The following is a 15102-nucleotide window of genomic DNA, read 5'->3' on the forward strand; positions in this document are numbered from 1 at the left end:
GGACCATTTTGAGATTTTGGTGGGTCCTTTCCACGATGGCCTGACCTGTAGCCTTCCCCACAAGACTAGATGGCCGCCGAAGGTAAAGTAAGACTCTTGACTCTCTGACTTCGGGTTGGGTAGTTCTGCTTTTACTCTTATGTCCTGCTCCGCTTTGGAGACCTTCCCGATGGAAAGCCGATGCCAGAGAGTGCTGGCCCCTCCCCCGCCGTGGGTTTTTCCCCCAGGGGGCAGGGCCCATAGGAGAGACCCAGAGGCACCACCCAATCAGTGTTCAGGGGGAGGAAACAGGATTAGGTTACATCTCAGTGAGGGGGGGGTGGGCACAGCTGGACAGGGACAGATAGAAAAGAACATTACAAATATAAACCCAATTAATGCACCACAACATCTCCCCCTTTCTTATTAAATTAAGAAGGAGGAAGGCTCAGTTCTTGGGAGATGCTCAGAGTTCAGACCTTGAGTACCTTTAAAGTTGCAAAAGAAAAATGACCTTTAGTGCAAACTGTTTAGAAAGACACTGTCAAGGAATAATGATAATTAGAAGGAGAAGGTTTGGCGCTTTCTCCTCTTCCAGGCAGCGTGGGCCACCTGTGGGCCCTCTGCAGGGGGTTTTGCAGTTTTAGGGATGAAAGGTTTCACCCACTCGGCTGGCACCCACTTGACATCTGGGGCAGTGAACACATAGGCACACCCACAACCCCAGGTGACCTGATCATGAGGACTTTTTGTTTCTCTGGTCACTGGATCCTTTCCTATCATATCTGGTGACTTTTGCTGAAAGGCAGAACTGGTTAAAGCAGGATTATTTAGTTTAACATTTACATTTTCTAGTTTCTTTGAAAAGTTCCCTTTAGCCCTTTGAGACCTCCCACCCCCATTGTCCCAGAAGTCCAGAAATGGCTTCTTTAAAGGGCATTGAGATACCCAATGTCCAGCCTGATCGTACAGTAGACACGTTCTTCTCTTGGGCGATGGCTGTGGTACACGAAGCATGGTGTTTGCAGCAGCTTTTTGTGGTGGCTTGACTCTGAAATTCTGGTCTTGATGAGCTTTTATGAAGGGAATCTTCCTGGCACACACCTGGAACATGTCATGTAAAGCTGGAGCTGGTTCTGTGGATAGGCTGAGGATAGCTGCCTTGCACTGTTTGTCTGCATCGGCCAGAACCATCTCCTCCAGGACCTGTTCCTGGGTTCCCTTATTCTTAACTTGTAACTCGATAACTCGTGTTATACATTGTACAAATATTACTAAAATTTCTGATGGAAGCTGCTTTGTTTTACTATAAGGTTGGAAAGACTAATCAGGCTGGGTTGCTAATTGAATGGCAGAAAAGTCGGGATTGCTCCCTGCTTCCGGGTTCCCGGCTCCCCCACCCCCGAGGTGCAGGAACTGGGACTGTGGGCTGGGAAACCGTGGGAACCAGGGGCAGGGAGGGGCTGGAGGCTTGAGTCACACCGGGAGGAGTCACAGGGTGGAGGTTTGAGGGTAGGGGACAGAGTCAGAGGAGAGGGCAGTGCCAGGGGTGGCACCAAAGGAACAAAGGGCTCCTCATGGCTCTTGAGCACATGGCTTTGGCCATTTTGGACAAAGGAATCCCCTCCATCTTGTGACCCCCCCACCTGGGGACCACTAAGATGGGAGGTTTGAGCACTCGGACTGCCTGCAAAGGTACAAGCTGGGGAAAATTCACAAAGAACTGGCCTTGCTTCCTTTTTATTTTGCTTTTGCAATGCAAACTTAATTTTTAAGCTATAAAAAGCAAAATTTGCCTCTTTATTGTTTGAGGAGCCAGATTCAACTATTTTTTTTTGTTATAGCCTCCCAGAATTCTGGGAAGATTATTTGCTCTAATGAGAAGCGTGGAAACTGAGAATATAACCACAGGGTGATTTTTTTCAGCTGTTTCTTTGAATAATGTGTCTCGTCATTATTCAAGGCATATAAAACATAATAATAGACTCTTTTGTGGGGAACAGACAATCTTGCACCCATTTTTGGCTCTGATTTTGAGTTTCTGTGTTCTCCCTATTGTGACCGAGAAATTGAAAGGAAAAAAAACTTGCTGGAGAGACAAAAAGCCAAAAAGGGGATCCACCCCCCCAAGGCTGCCCAAATAAGTGTGCTATCTCTGAAGCACTCTGAAGGTTCACTCTGAAAGCAAAACCTCCCCCGATACAGAAAAAACCCTTTTTTCTGAGGAGTTCCACCTCTGAAAGGGATTTTCCCTTAGAGAACTGAAAGTAATACTCACCAAAATTCCAGTGTTTCTTTCCTTTCTTTCCCGATCACTCCTTTTACCTGGAGACCCCTCTTTGGAGCATAAAGGGATTTCAGTCTCTAATCCTAGGATAACCTTTCCACAAGCATGTGGCCATCCCTAGACAGCTTGCCGGTCATGGGCTTCTTTGAGGCACTCCTATGGGATTTTTGAGTCCAAGGAATAAAACTGCAGCCGTGGCCTGTAGAGTCCTGTATTTAGAGACTCCACAGTGAAGGCCAAGCCTGATGGTTCTGTCTCTGCGTGGGTTTCCTCGGCCACGTGCTCTCTGAGTGGTTCTTCCAGCTTTTTGGGAACCTTTTGTGGCTTCAAGCCCCATGTTGGGTGCCAGTTGTAGCCTTCCCCATGAGACTAGACAGCCACCGAAGGTAAAGTAAGACTCTTGACTCTGACTTCGGTTTGGGTAGTTCTGCTTTTATTCTTGTGTCCTGCTCATCTTTGGAGACCTTCGCAATGGAAAGCCGATGCCAGAGAGTGCTGGCCCCTCCCCCGCCGTGGCCTTTTCCCGCAGGGGGCAGGGCCCATAGGAGAGACCCAGAGGCACCACCCAATCAGTGTTCAGGGGGAGGAAACAAGATTAGGTTTCATCTCAGTGAGGGGGATGTGCACTGCTGGACAGGGACAGATAGAAAAGAACATTACAAATATAAACCCAATTAATGCATTACAACACTGACCTGTCAGGGAGTAGGGGATGCCTGTTTTGTGCTCTACTCCCCATTGCTGCAGGAAGCTTCTGAACTCCTTGGATGTGTACGTGGGTCCATTGTCAGTTTTTATTGATTTGGGGATGCCCAAGAAGGAGAAAGCCTGTATTAGGTGTTTCATGGCATCACTAGACTTCTCCCCTGAGTGGGCAGAGGCATAGACAATTCCAGAACAGATGTATACAGATGCATGGACATACCTTTGCCTACCAAAGGACATGATGTGTGTCACGTCTGTCTGCCGTACCTCACAGCTCTTCAATCCCCTGGGATTTGCTCCTGCACTCAGGGCTGGGAGTGCGTGTTGCTGGCACGAGGGGCACATTGCCACAATTGCCCGAGCCTGTTCCCGAGTTAGGTGGAACTGGCGGACGAGGCCTGGTGCATTCTGGTGAAAAAGCTGATGGCTGATTTTGGCTTGTCCAAAGATGTTTGGGAGTGGGGCCATCTCCACAGGCACAGCAAGAGCATCAGCCCTTCTGTTGCCCTCGGCTATGAATCCTGGTAAATCGGTGTGTGATCTGATGTGCATCACATAAAATTGTTGCTCTCGGTGGGAGATCAGATTTACTAGTTTTGAGAGCAAGTTGAAAAGTGCAGAATTGTAGACCTCACTCAGTACAGCTTGTTCAGCTCTGGATACTACACCTGCTACACAGGCCGAATCTGTGACCAAATTGAATGATTCAGGAAACTTTTCAAAAGCTCAAACAACTGCAGCCATCTCAGCTACCTGAGGCAACCCTTCCACCTCGACAATATCTTTTTCCCACTGCTGAGTTTGAGGATTTTACCATGTTATTACTGATTTATGAGATGTTCCAGATGCATCTGTAAAAACGGTTAAAGCCTTTAAAGGCCTCCTGCTCCAAACAATTTTTAATGACAATTTGAACTAAATTTGTTCTCTAAATTGTGAGCAGGCCGATGAATTGAAATTTGACCTGTGTAGCTATCCAGAGCAAACAGCAAAGCTTCATTTTCATGAATCAGGTGCTCCAACATTGCTTTTGTGATTTGGCCCAAGTTTATCTCCATTGGGATGTGAATACACTCAAAATCACATCCTGCCAACTCCCTGATCCGGGTCCTGGCTTTCCAGATCAATTCTGCTACCAGTTCCTGTGGCCTGGGCATTCTTTTGGACCAGTGGTTACTGAGGAAAACCCACTCTATGATTAAGAGGAGATCCCTACAGTCTTTGTCCTTTTTTGATTTTTCCACTCTTTCCCACTGAAAAATCATCCTGTGTAAGTGTGGCAATTTGCCTAAAATGATGAATGTGAATGGCAAGTCTGATTTGCATCTGTTGGCCTGTCTGATGGCCATACAGTCCTGTACCTTTTCTAGGGCTGCTCTTGCCTCTTGGGTGAGGGTCCTAGGAGAACTTAGCTCCTCTTCCCCTTTTAAAAGGTTAAAGAGGGGGGGTCTAGGTCCTCAGTGGTCAGACCTAGCCAAGGTCTTACCCAATTTAAGGACCCACACAACTGCTGGACATCTGCTAAGGTCTTGATGTTATTTTGGCAGCCAATTTTTGCAGCACAATGGTCTGCTTACTGATCTCCAGACCCAGCTACTTCCAAGGCGGCATCCTTTGAATCTTTTCCTCCTGAAGCTCGAACACTGCAGCAACCAAAGAGTTGATTGTCAGGTCAAGCATGTGGGACAATAAGTCATCATTGGGGGCACACATGAGCACATCATCCACGTAGTGCAGGATGATGGCTTCTCCTACAGCTGCGTGCACTGGGGACAGCAGGGAAGAGAGGTACCACTGACAAACAGATGGCGAGTTTTTCATCCCTTGGGAAAGAAATTTCCAGTGGTATCTTTTCCTCGGGGCTTCTTGGTTGAGGGCAGGGACTGAGAAGGCGAAACGTGGGGCATCGTCTGGGTGCAGAGGGATCTGGAAAAAACAATCTTTGATATCAGTAATTGCCAAATTCCAATTCTGAGGGAGCATCGCTGGGGATGGCATCCCTGGTTGGAGAGAACCCATGTCCTCAATGACATTATTAATTTGACAGAGATCGTGGAGGAGTCACCACTTGCCTTTGTTTGCCTTTTTTATAACAAAGACTGGGGAATTCCATGGAGACGTGGTTTCCACAATGTGGCCTTTAGCTAGCTGTTCATCCACTAGCTCCTGAAGCGCCTTCAATTTTTCTTTACTGAGCAGCCACTGCTCTACCCAGATTGGTGAATCAGTTTCCAATTGAGTTTCTGGGTAGGGCGCTCTTCAGTGACCAGGGAGCATCTGGAATGCCAGTCGTGACCCCCCACTGGGCCATCAGATCTCTCCCCCACAAGGGCTCTGAATCATCTAAAGCAAATGGACGCAGTGTAGCTAATTGTCTGTTTGGCCCCTTTATTTGTACAACACTTTTTGATTGTTTTGCCCATTTCATTCCCCCTATACCTCCTACGTGCCTGGCCACATATTGCAGTTCCCAATGTGAGGGCCACATCCTTTCTGGTACGATCGTTACATCCACGCCTGTGTCCAAAACTCCTTTGAGGTTTATTGCCTCCCGACTGTGACAGACCTCACACCCTGTTATGTGTTTGTCCCTCCCAGTATCTCATGTGGGGCAAACATCAAGGTGTTTGTTCCTTGTGATATCTTTTTCAGGGAACTGGTCAGGTGCTGGAATTGCCTGAGCTATTATCTGCCCCTTAGGCAGAAACAAAGGTGGGTGGACACAGCACAGTCAGAGAACTAGTTGTTTAGGGTTTGATGAGATGAGACCTGGAAGGATCTCGATCTCTCTTGGTGTGTACTTGGTGTCCCCAAGGATGACACACTTACTGCCAACATGTTGCCAGGAGGCTGGCGCCTGTAGATCCAATGAACCTAAATGCCAGTCTGTGTCACCTAGGTGCAAGGATTTTGTCAGTTGCAACCTAAAAGGCTTTTGGAGACATTCTGTGGTTAGACAGGGTCTGCTCACCTCATGATTTGAAAGGGTCATATCTGGTGACTTCTGCTGAAATTATCTGGCAGGATAATTTAATTTAACATTTGCGTTTTCTAGTTTTTCATCCCACCTCCTCGGATTTGCCCTATTTACGTCGGCATGCTGGGAAAGTTGGCACTCAGATTTTAGGTTTTTGAAAAATTCTCTTTGGACCTTTGAGGCCCCCCGCCCCCATTGTCCCGAAAGTCCAGAAGTTTCTTCTTTAAAGGGCATTGAGATGCCCAATGCTCAGTCTGATCACACAGGAGACATGTTGCTCTTCTTTTGGGTGGTGGCTGTGGCACAGGCACAGGGGGCATGGCGTCTGCTGCGGCAGCTCTTTGCAGTGGTCTGAATGCATCTCTCGAACTGTGAGTGAGGTGTGCACTCATGAAAGGAACTTTCTGGGTACAAACAGGCAGCATGTCATCTAAGGTTGGCACTGGTTCCATGGGCAGGCTGAGGATGGCTGCCTTGCACTGTTCGTTTGCATTGGTCAGTGCCATCTCCTCCAGGACCTGTTCCTGGGCTCCTTCATTCTTAACCTGTAACTCGACAGCTCGGGTTAATTGCTTCACAAATGTTACAAAAGCTTCTGATGGAAGCTGCTTTATGTTACTGCAAGGTTGGAAGGACTCATCAGGCTGGATTGAAAAGAATGCTTTTAAAGTAGTCTCTTTAATGCGCTCTAAAACAGCTAAAGGAATTTCTTGAGCTTGCTTGAGTGCTGTGACCCATTCACCATCACCACATAGATGTTCTAATCGAATTGGCATATTATTATTATCAACAGCCGTTTCAGGATTTTGCCAAAGATCTGCGAGTAAATCTATTAATAATCTGTTTTTCCATGTGGAGTCCCAAAGCCTAAACTGTGTGGACGAAAGGATGGCAGAAAAAAGGTGCCGGAGGTCAAAGGGAACAATAGGATTCCCTGCTAAATTTGCTTTTAAAAGGCTGCGAAAGTATTCACTTTCACGTCCAAATTTGGCCTGAGCTTTGCACAAATCCTGAATCGCTTGTTGGGGGAAGGGGTCCCAATTACTGTGGACAGCACCCCCTCTTTTTGACCATTGGTATGTGACAGCGGGGCATAAGAGTTGGGATCACTTCCTGCTTCTGGGTTCCCGGCTCCCCAGCCCCACCTCCAGGGCATGGGAACCGGGACAGTGGGTGGGGAAACCGTGGGAACCAGGGGCAGGGAGGGGCTGGAGGGTTGAGTCACATGGGGTGGAGTTGGAGGGTGGAGGTTTGAGGGTAGGGGGCAGAGTCAGAGGAGAGGGCAGTGCCAGGGGCGGCACCGAAGAGAAGGAGGGGTCTAGGGGGAGGAAGGGATTGCAGGAAGGAGGACAGACAAAGAGAGAGGCTCCTTGTGACTCAAGAGCACATGGCTTCGGCCATTTTGGGGAACAAAGGGGTCCCCTCCATCTTGTGACCCTCCTTCCGAACTAAGACTAGCTTGGGATTCACTAACGTGGGGGTTTTATGTACTCAGACTGCCTGCAAAAGTAAACCTAACCCGGGCTTTACAAACTGGGGAAGAAGGGAGTTTTGGGGAAAGTTCAGGGGGAAAGTTTGGGGGTATCCCGAGGAATATCCGATTTTGGAGTCAGGATAGGGAGAAACTGAGGAAACGGGGGAAAGTCCGCAGGGAACCAGCTTTTTTTTCTTTTCATTTTGTTTTTGCATTGCAAATAAAATCTGCCAGCTCCAAAAAGCAAAATTTGCTTTTTCTTTATCATTAGGGGAGCTTGATTGAGATCATTTTTTTACAACAGTTTCCCAAAATTCTGGGGAGCTTATTTGCTCATATGATACATCTGGAAATTGAGCAAATAAACACCGAAGGAAAATTTTTAATTGCTTCTTGGAAAAATGGGTTTTCCCATCATCTGAGACACTTAAAATTTGATAATAGGCTCTTTTTTGAGACACAGATAGCCTAGCACCCATTTTTGGCTCAGATTTTAAGTTTCTGTGTCCCCTTTAACTGTGACTGAGAAACCAAAAGGAAAAAAAACCTCGCTGGAGAGAGAAAAAAAAAAGCCAAAAAGGGGAAACAGGTTCCTTTTCCACCCACCCCGGGGCTGCCAAAAGAAAGCACCTTGAAGGTTTCTACTCTGAAAGCAAAACCTTCTGCGAAAGGAAAAATTCTTTTCCCTGAGGTTCAATGCCTCTTAAAAAGATTTTTCCTTAAAAAACCTGAAAGTAGTACTCACTGAAAATCCAGTGTTCCTTTCCTTTCTTTCCCAATCACTCTTTTTGCCTGAGACTGACCCTTTTCGGTGCAAAAAGAGCTTCCAGTCTCTAATCCCAGGATCGGCTTTCCACGAACATGTGGTCACTCTCTCTGGGAGCAGCCTGCTCGTCGAGGGCTTCTTCGCAGCATTCTGATGGGATTTTTGAGTCCAAAGGAGAAAACTGCAGCCCTGCCCGTGGAATCCTGTGTTTTGGAGACTCCACAGTGAACGCCAAGCCTGACGGGTCTGTGTCTCTGCGTGGGTGGGCTACGTTTTTTGACTCACGTACCTGCGTGAGATTCCTTGGCCACGTGCTCCCCAAGTGGTTCTTCCAGCTTTTTGGGAAACTTTTGTGGCTTCGAGCCGCACGTAAGGCGCCAGTTGTGGGTTTTCTTCATGAGACTAGATGACCGCCAATGGCAAAAATAAAGAGCCTGCTCTTTCTCCAGGAGGGAAAATATTGCTTTATTCTCCAGTCCTGCCCTGCCTTGGCTGGAGACTTTTCCCAATCGCTCACCTGTGCCAGAGTGCCGAGGCCCTGCCCGCGCTCAGGCTTCTTCCCCAGGGGGCAGGGCCCAGAGGCAGGGACAAGACACTGCCCAATCAGGGAGAAGTGGGCTTGGAAGAGTTAGATTACAGCTGAGTAAGGACAAACCACAGCAGACGGTTAGGAATGAAACATAGTAAGAATTAAAAATGGATATGCATTCAAAATACTGTTACATGTATTACATTTAAATCCATTATATGTCAATTACTATTTTTCATCATTTTTTTCATCTTTTTTAAGTGTCAAGTTCTAAGTTGAATATTTAGCTGTGACTATGGGTATGCTCTGGAATCTAGCTACAGTAGAATCAGGTAGCACTGTTAGTGTTTTACTTTTAGAGAGGTATGGATTTAAAAATAACGCATATTTTATATCACAACTGGCTATTGTCATTCAGACTCTAAAAGGACACTGTACAGATTGCAGAACGCAGCTGATGACTCTCGTAGCATATGGTAACCTTTTCATGAACTATTTGCATTGAACTTCTGTTTGTCCTACATCTGAAAATAATTTAAGAATCTAATGAACTCATGAGATGAAAGAAAGTGAACTTCTTTTATTAGTTGGGGGGTTTTAGTGGTTTTGTTTGTTTGTTTTGGTTTGTTTTCTTTCTTTCTTTTGGAAGACTGTATGAGAATATGACTAGCAATGCTTTTTGTTGAACATGCATGTGGATGTTCAAGAACCATGAGGATTAATAAAGTTGAGAAAATAGAGAGAAAAATTTAAGAATGTTTAATCAAGGGAAGGTATAAAATGTTACTGGAGCATTTTTACTGGTGTATACTTATTGTTAAATTCCTGCTAGAAATGAAAACAGAAGTTTGAAGGAGAAGAGAATTTAAAAGTGTGGTAAGTCAGCCTCAATTACTAGGTGAGGCAAAGAGATGATAAAGGGGAGAAAACATGTCAGAAATTCTGAGAAGAACTTTAAAATAAGTTCTATTTCTGAATTTAATTTTTAATAAAATAATTTCATTACTAAATTAATTATGTTTCTGCAGAAGATGTCAGGATTTCTTCAAATTCAGGGGGAAAATACTTTAATTTTTCATTAGTTTATGTTCATTTTAACGTCTTTTTTTTTTTTTTTTTTTTTTTTTTTTTCCCTTCCCATGTGGTGTATTAGAAGTGGACTCCTATACAGAAGTGAAAGCTCCTGGTAAAGAATGCAATGAAGAAAGCACAGAATTTAATATTTATTTGTTACCCTGATCCTTTTGGCAGTAGAAATCAAATGCACGCCCCTTTGTTGCGTTCATAGATGGACTCTTTTAATGTTGTTGGTGTGCAGAGTTGAATTTTTCCATGAGGTGCTGCAGCACCCAGTGTGTTGTTGCATTTCTGTATTAGCAGCAACATTGAAAGTTATGTCAGTTTTGTGTTTCTGCTAGATTGCTTTTATTCCAGTTTGAGTTAACTTCATATGAAATGAAACACACTCTTACTTATATTTCACAAGCGTGTTAAAGGCAGCTCTGCAATACTGATTTAGTAGTGCAGTCTCATTAATTTCAAAATGCAGAATTAGGAGTTGGGTTTTCCAACTTTTTTTTTTTTTTTTCTTTTTTTTTTTTTTTTTTTTTCCCTTGAGTCCCAAAACATGAACATTTGGAAAGCACTTAATGCAATAATGACATATATAGCTGTTGTTTCATAGTTCTGTCCACATGCTTTTTATGTAGTGGATTAAAAAATATTTCACTAAAGACTGGAATTTCAGTGATGATATTTGCAATATCAAACAGTACATAACATCTGGTAGTTGTATCCTAACTCACTTTTTTTTGGAATCAGACTCCTAGCATTAAAGAATTGCTTTTGTCACCCCTTTCACTATCTCCATATAATACTATATCATCTAAATTCACAATGGTAAAAATGAGGTTTTAATTTAAAACCTTTTATTCATGTCTATTCAGATGAAGTACAGACAGATAGTTTTAACATCCTATTGCCTTGAAAAGACTGACGTGTTCAGTGCTAAGACAAGAAAGAGCTATTTTTTCACCTTTTGGTTTTGATCTGTTGTTTTCATATCAGATTTTCTCAGTTTGACTTGGTATGTGATTTTGCATCCTCTTCAGATTGATTTGAAGGTATTAAAAAAAAAAAAATAGTATTTGCCAGTAAACAATGTATTATGGAAGAATAAAAATTGTATTGTGCTCTAGGAAAGGATGAAAATGAATTCAGGAATGACAGTCCTCTGAGACATTGAAAGATCTGCTCCACCAGGTCACAGTGTTTCTTTCTATGTACTGTTGCCTGGAGCACTCTGGGCTTGGGGCAGTATACAGGGGATACTCTTTGATTCTCCCCAGCTAAACAGAAGGATAAAATCAGTTTCTTTTGGGTTTCATTGGAGCAAATTCACTTTAGAATAGAGTTTGTTGAAGTGTGCTTTAGATGCCTTAGTTATATGAGGGTTTTTTATGGTTCTTGACCACCAAGCTGTCAAACATTGCTTTTGCCCTGTTGTATTCAAACAAGTATGACTGAGTCAATTCAAAGTGTGAGTTGAGATTGTTCTTGTGTAGTGTCAGACTATCTTTATAGTATCTAGAGAAAAATCAGTAGATACTGTAGGAACAGATGAATTCCTGATGGGTGTTTTACCTAGTGAAATCTGTCAAAATAACCTAATATAGGAGGTTGTGTTGTTCTGTGTGTTGATCGGGTATGTTTTTTTCCCCTGCTGTTTCACTTGCCTACTAGAATAGGGTAGTCTTTTAGGAACATTACTTTTGTTCCCTGCAGTAAGAAATCTATCTTTACTCGCCTATTGTATGAAGTAATATATAGGTTGTTGAGGAAGCAAAGTATGAAAACAGCTGTACAGGAAAGGGCAGATGATAATTTTTCTTAATTGTCTGTATCTCAGAAGTTCCTTTTTATGACCCTTATTTCTACCCAGTCATGACTTCCGAGTAATGCTTCTGGGTTTTCTCCCTTCTTTATAAGCATGTGAAGTAAGCAGATATGAAAGTAAAATTTCAATTCATTTGGAGGAAAAGATAAGAGCATGCAAAGTGATACTCCAGAAAAACACTTTTAAATGTAACTTTGGAACATTTTTTCCTGTGCAAGTGTAACTCACATAGATAATGTTTAACTACTGCTGCAGTAGAGGACTTTGTAGACTACTCCAGTGAGTTGGCTGCTTAGTGATTGATGTGGTATGTTTACATTTTGATTGGTTTAAAGTGTTAGTTGTTTAATAGTTCGATTGTGGAAATAAGTAATTAGTGTGCAAGTTTGCTTCAGGATAATCTGTCTGAGTATTCACAGTAAATAATTTATTTTAGTTGGAAATTTAATCTCAGCAGTACAGAACAAACATTTGAAATAACTAGCTGCAGTTTTGTACCATTCTGTCTCCATACATTCTCTAAATTGCTGGAAAACATTCAATTTAAAACAGAATCCAAATATCTCTGATTTCACTTCACAAATACACATATGCTTCCCAATTTCTACACAATGTATAAAGAAACAAAGTAGTAGTATGTGTACCCAGAGATTAAATGCCCTAAAGAGCTGAAGCTTTTATAAAAATGTGTGTTTGTGAATTTTTAGCTCAGAGCAAAAAGTCTATTTGGATAGGTGAAATTTTTAATGATGTTTTAAGGGTGTCTCCAAGTACAGACTTGTGTTTTGATAAAAGTTAAGTAAGTAGTAATGAGCTAGAAGGAAGACTTAAAGGATCCACTTACTCCAATTCCATGAGGACCTGGGGAGTGGGAGGGTAACAATCAAAATTACTGATGCTTTCCATAGTAATGTGAATACATACCTTTTTAAAATTCAACTAAATAATTTCTCTCAGCAACAGTTTATTTCTTTAAGTGTAACAATATATCCAAAGAACAAATATTTCATCTTTTTAATGGTTAAGTGTGACTTCAAGTGTACTGTTTTGCATGTTTTTACTCAGAATATTTTCATTCTTTTTTATATCTGACGTACTTATGAACCAGATGTAAGATTTAGACACTGAAAACTCTTACATATATTTTCAGATGTATTGTAGAATAATCAAAAGGATATTGTCTTGTTGATGACTTTTTGTTTCTGTACACAGAAACAAAATTTTAGCTTGTGTATTAAAAGCAAAGCAAAGTTACACTTCAGTACCGACATGAAAGTTACATCAGTTTTGTACCACAGTTATGTTGTCACTGCTAGGAAAAGATTATAGATTAAAGTCCTTTGATTTAGAAAGAGATGGGACAAAACAGAGTGTGGAATTAAAGCAGACTCCTGGAGAAGAACACAGAGTTCTAACAGGCATTGAAGAGTGAGGGTGTTTAATGCAAGTGTCGTGAGAATGAAATTATCACAGAAACTTTTAAGTTTTAAGTTCTTGTTTCATGACAGTGAGATTTTTCTGTATGTGGATGAACTAATATGTTGAGCAATGTTGTATTATTATCCTTGAGCTGCAAATTCAGCCAGATTTAATTGTCTTTAAATGTATTTTTATCATAATCATTTTGGTAGCCTCACTCAATAGTCATTTCTGTTCACTGTGGCAAGTTCTGGAAATTCTGGAGAATTTGGAGTTCAGCTCTGGCTTGATTTTTGATGTGCTAGAAGTACAAGTTAAACTGTATTCTAATGTATTCTTAATCCATGAACACAGATACAACTTCTGTAAATGGCTGTTTTTGCATAAGCTTCACAGAGTAATTTCCATTCAATTCTGCATTTATAGGCTTCTTTGTTCAGTAGCAGGAGGTTGCTCATTTGCATTACTGAGTCTTATAGTCATTCAGTTTTGAGTATGATTAAAGTAATGATGGAAATAAAATAATGCTTTAAAAACTAGATATGTCAGATAGTTACATTTCATAGGCCTAAAACACAGAACATCCATGTTCTTTTGCACTTGCTTTTTGTCTATGAACAGGTTTTCAATTCTTTTTAAATAGAGGCTCACAGGACAGCAGCAGGAGATAGATTAATGCAGAGAAAAAGTGCTGTGGATGAGGAAAATGCCCGTTTGAAGAATGAATTCAGAAACTTGAATCAGAAATTTAAAGATAAAAGCCAAGAACTTAAGGTATATTGACTTGTACATAGTTTCATAAGACCGTAGCTTTGAAGTAGCTTTTTAAGCAGTGTCAGCCTTTGTGGCACAGAAAGTGACAAGCTTGGAGGAAAAAAATGCCTTAGGCCTTGCTGTACCTTATCGTTTTCTCACATACCAACTGAGAAAGATGCTTTAAAGCCAAGAATCCAAGCTTTATAACTTTCAGATAAATAGTTAATGATGGAAATGGAGCAAAGAAAGTAGAAGTGTGAAGATGTGGCTTCTTGTAATTAGATTCTGATGGGACTGGCATTATTAATTGATAAAGCTGAGGTCTGGGAGGATATGTCTGTGTGGGTCTCAAAAATAGCTGGGGACAGCATCAAAGGCAGCTTGATCAATTAATGGGCTCTTTGCAAATGTGTACTCATCAAAGCTGTCATCCAGCTAAAAAATATGACCCTTCCACCTGCATGAAAGAGGCCAATAAAAGTACGCAGGTGACCTTGGCCATCAAATATAGAAGCTGCTGTGAGGGTAAAACTGCACAGTTTATATTTGCTGATTAGTTCTCACTTTTTTGTTTATCGGCCCTTGTGGTACTGTTCTACAGGACACTGAGGAGTGTGCACAGAAGAAGGAAGAGCAAAGCAGACTGGTTGTAAAAAACCTGGAGGAGGAAAATAAGGGATTAAATATATGCTGTGCTGACCTGCTAAGTGGCCTGGAGAAACTGAGGAAGCAGGAGGCACAATGGAAAAAAGAAAAATCTGGCAATGATGCCAGAATAGCAGTATGAAGTGGAATGGACTCCTGGATGTTATTTGAGAATTAACTTCTCCAGACATTTTGCTACACTTCTTTAAATAGCAAGTTATATATTCAAATCTACCAGTGGGGACTTGCATTCATTTACATGCTATCACTTAAGACCCACAGCTTTTTAAAAATTGATGCTGCAAAGCAGAAATCTGACTTCAAATAGTCATCTTAAAATGTGATCATTAAAAAATAAAAGATTATGTACTTTGAGATAATATGAATGTGAAATAATAAAAGCTTAAAAGTCTTACCACAATTTTTTTCTTGATTTGTAATTTACTTATCTATAATCTTGTTGTAGTAAACTTGATCTTTGTTGTTTTGGAGGAACATGTAGTTCCAAATAAATTGCATCCTAGCCGCCAAATGTCTATTCTGTAAGGTGTCTTATTATTGCTTACAGTATATTAAAAAATTGTTTTCATAGTTTATGATAAAGAAAAAAAAAAAAAAAAGGAAAAAACTGAATACATGTACAGAATCTTTTCTCTTTTATTTAAATGA

The 15102-nt window shown here is 41.8% G+C and overlaps 1 protein-coding gene across 1 annotated transcript in view; it reads left to right on the forward strand.

Annotated features, from left to right (window-relative positions):
• Window positions 1-15102, forward strand: part of CNTLN (centlein) — a 230962-nt gene that overhangs the window by 40563 nt on the left and 175297 nt on the right. Inside the window, 3 exon segments of the mRNA XM_058424186.1 lie at window positions 13676-13700; window positions 13703-13806; window positions 14390-14569. Of these exon segments, the coding sequence (XP_058280169.1) occupies window positions 13676-13700; window positions 13703-13806; window positions 14390-14569 (309 nt within the window).

This window comes from Hirundo rustica, chromosome Z (genome assembly GCF_015227805.2).
Source record: "Hirundo rustica isolate bHirRus1 chromosome Z, bHirRus1.pri.v3, whole genome shotgun sequence".
Classification (NCBI taxonomy): Eukaryota; Metazoa; Chordata; class Aves; order Passeriformes; family Hirundinidae; genus Hirundo; species Hirundo rustica.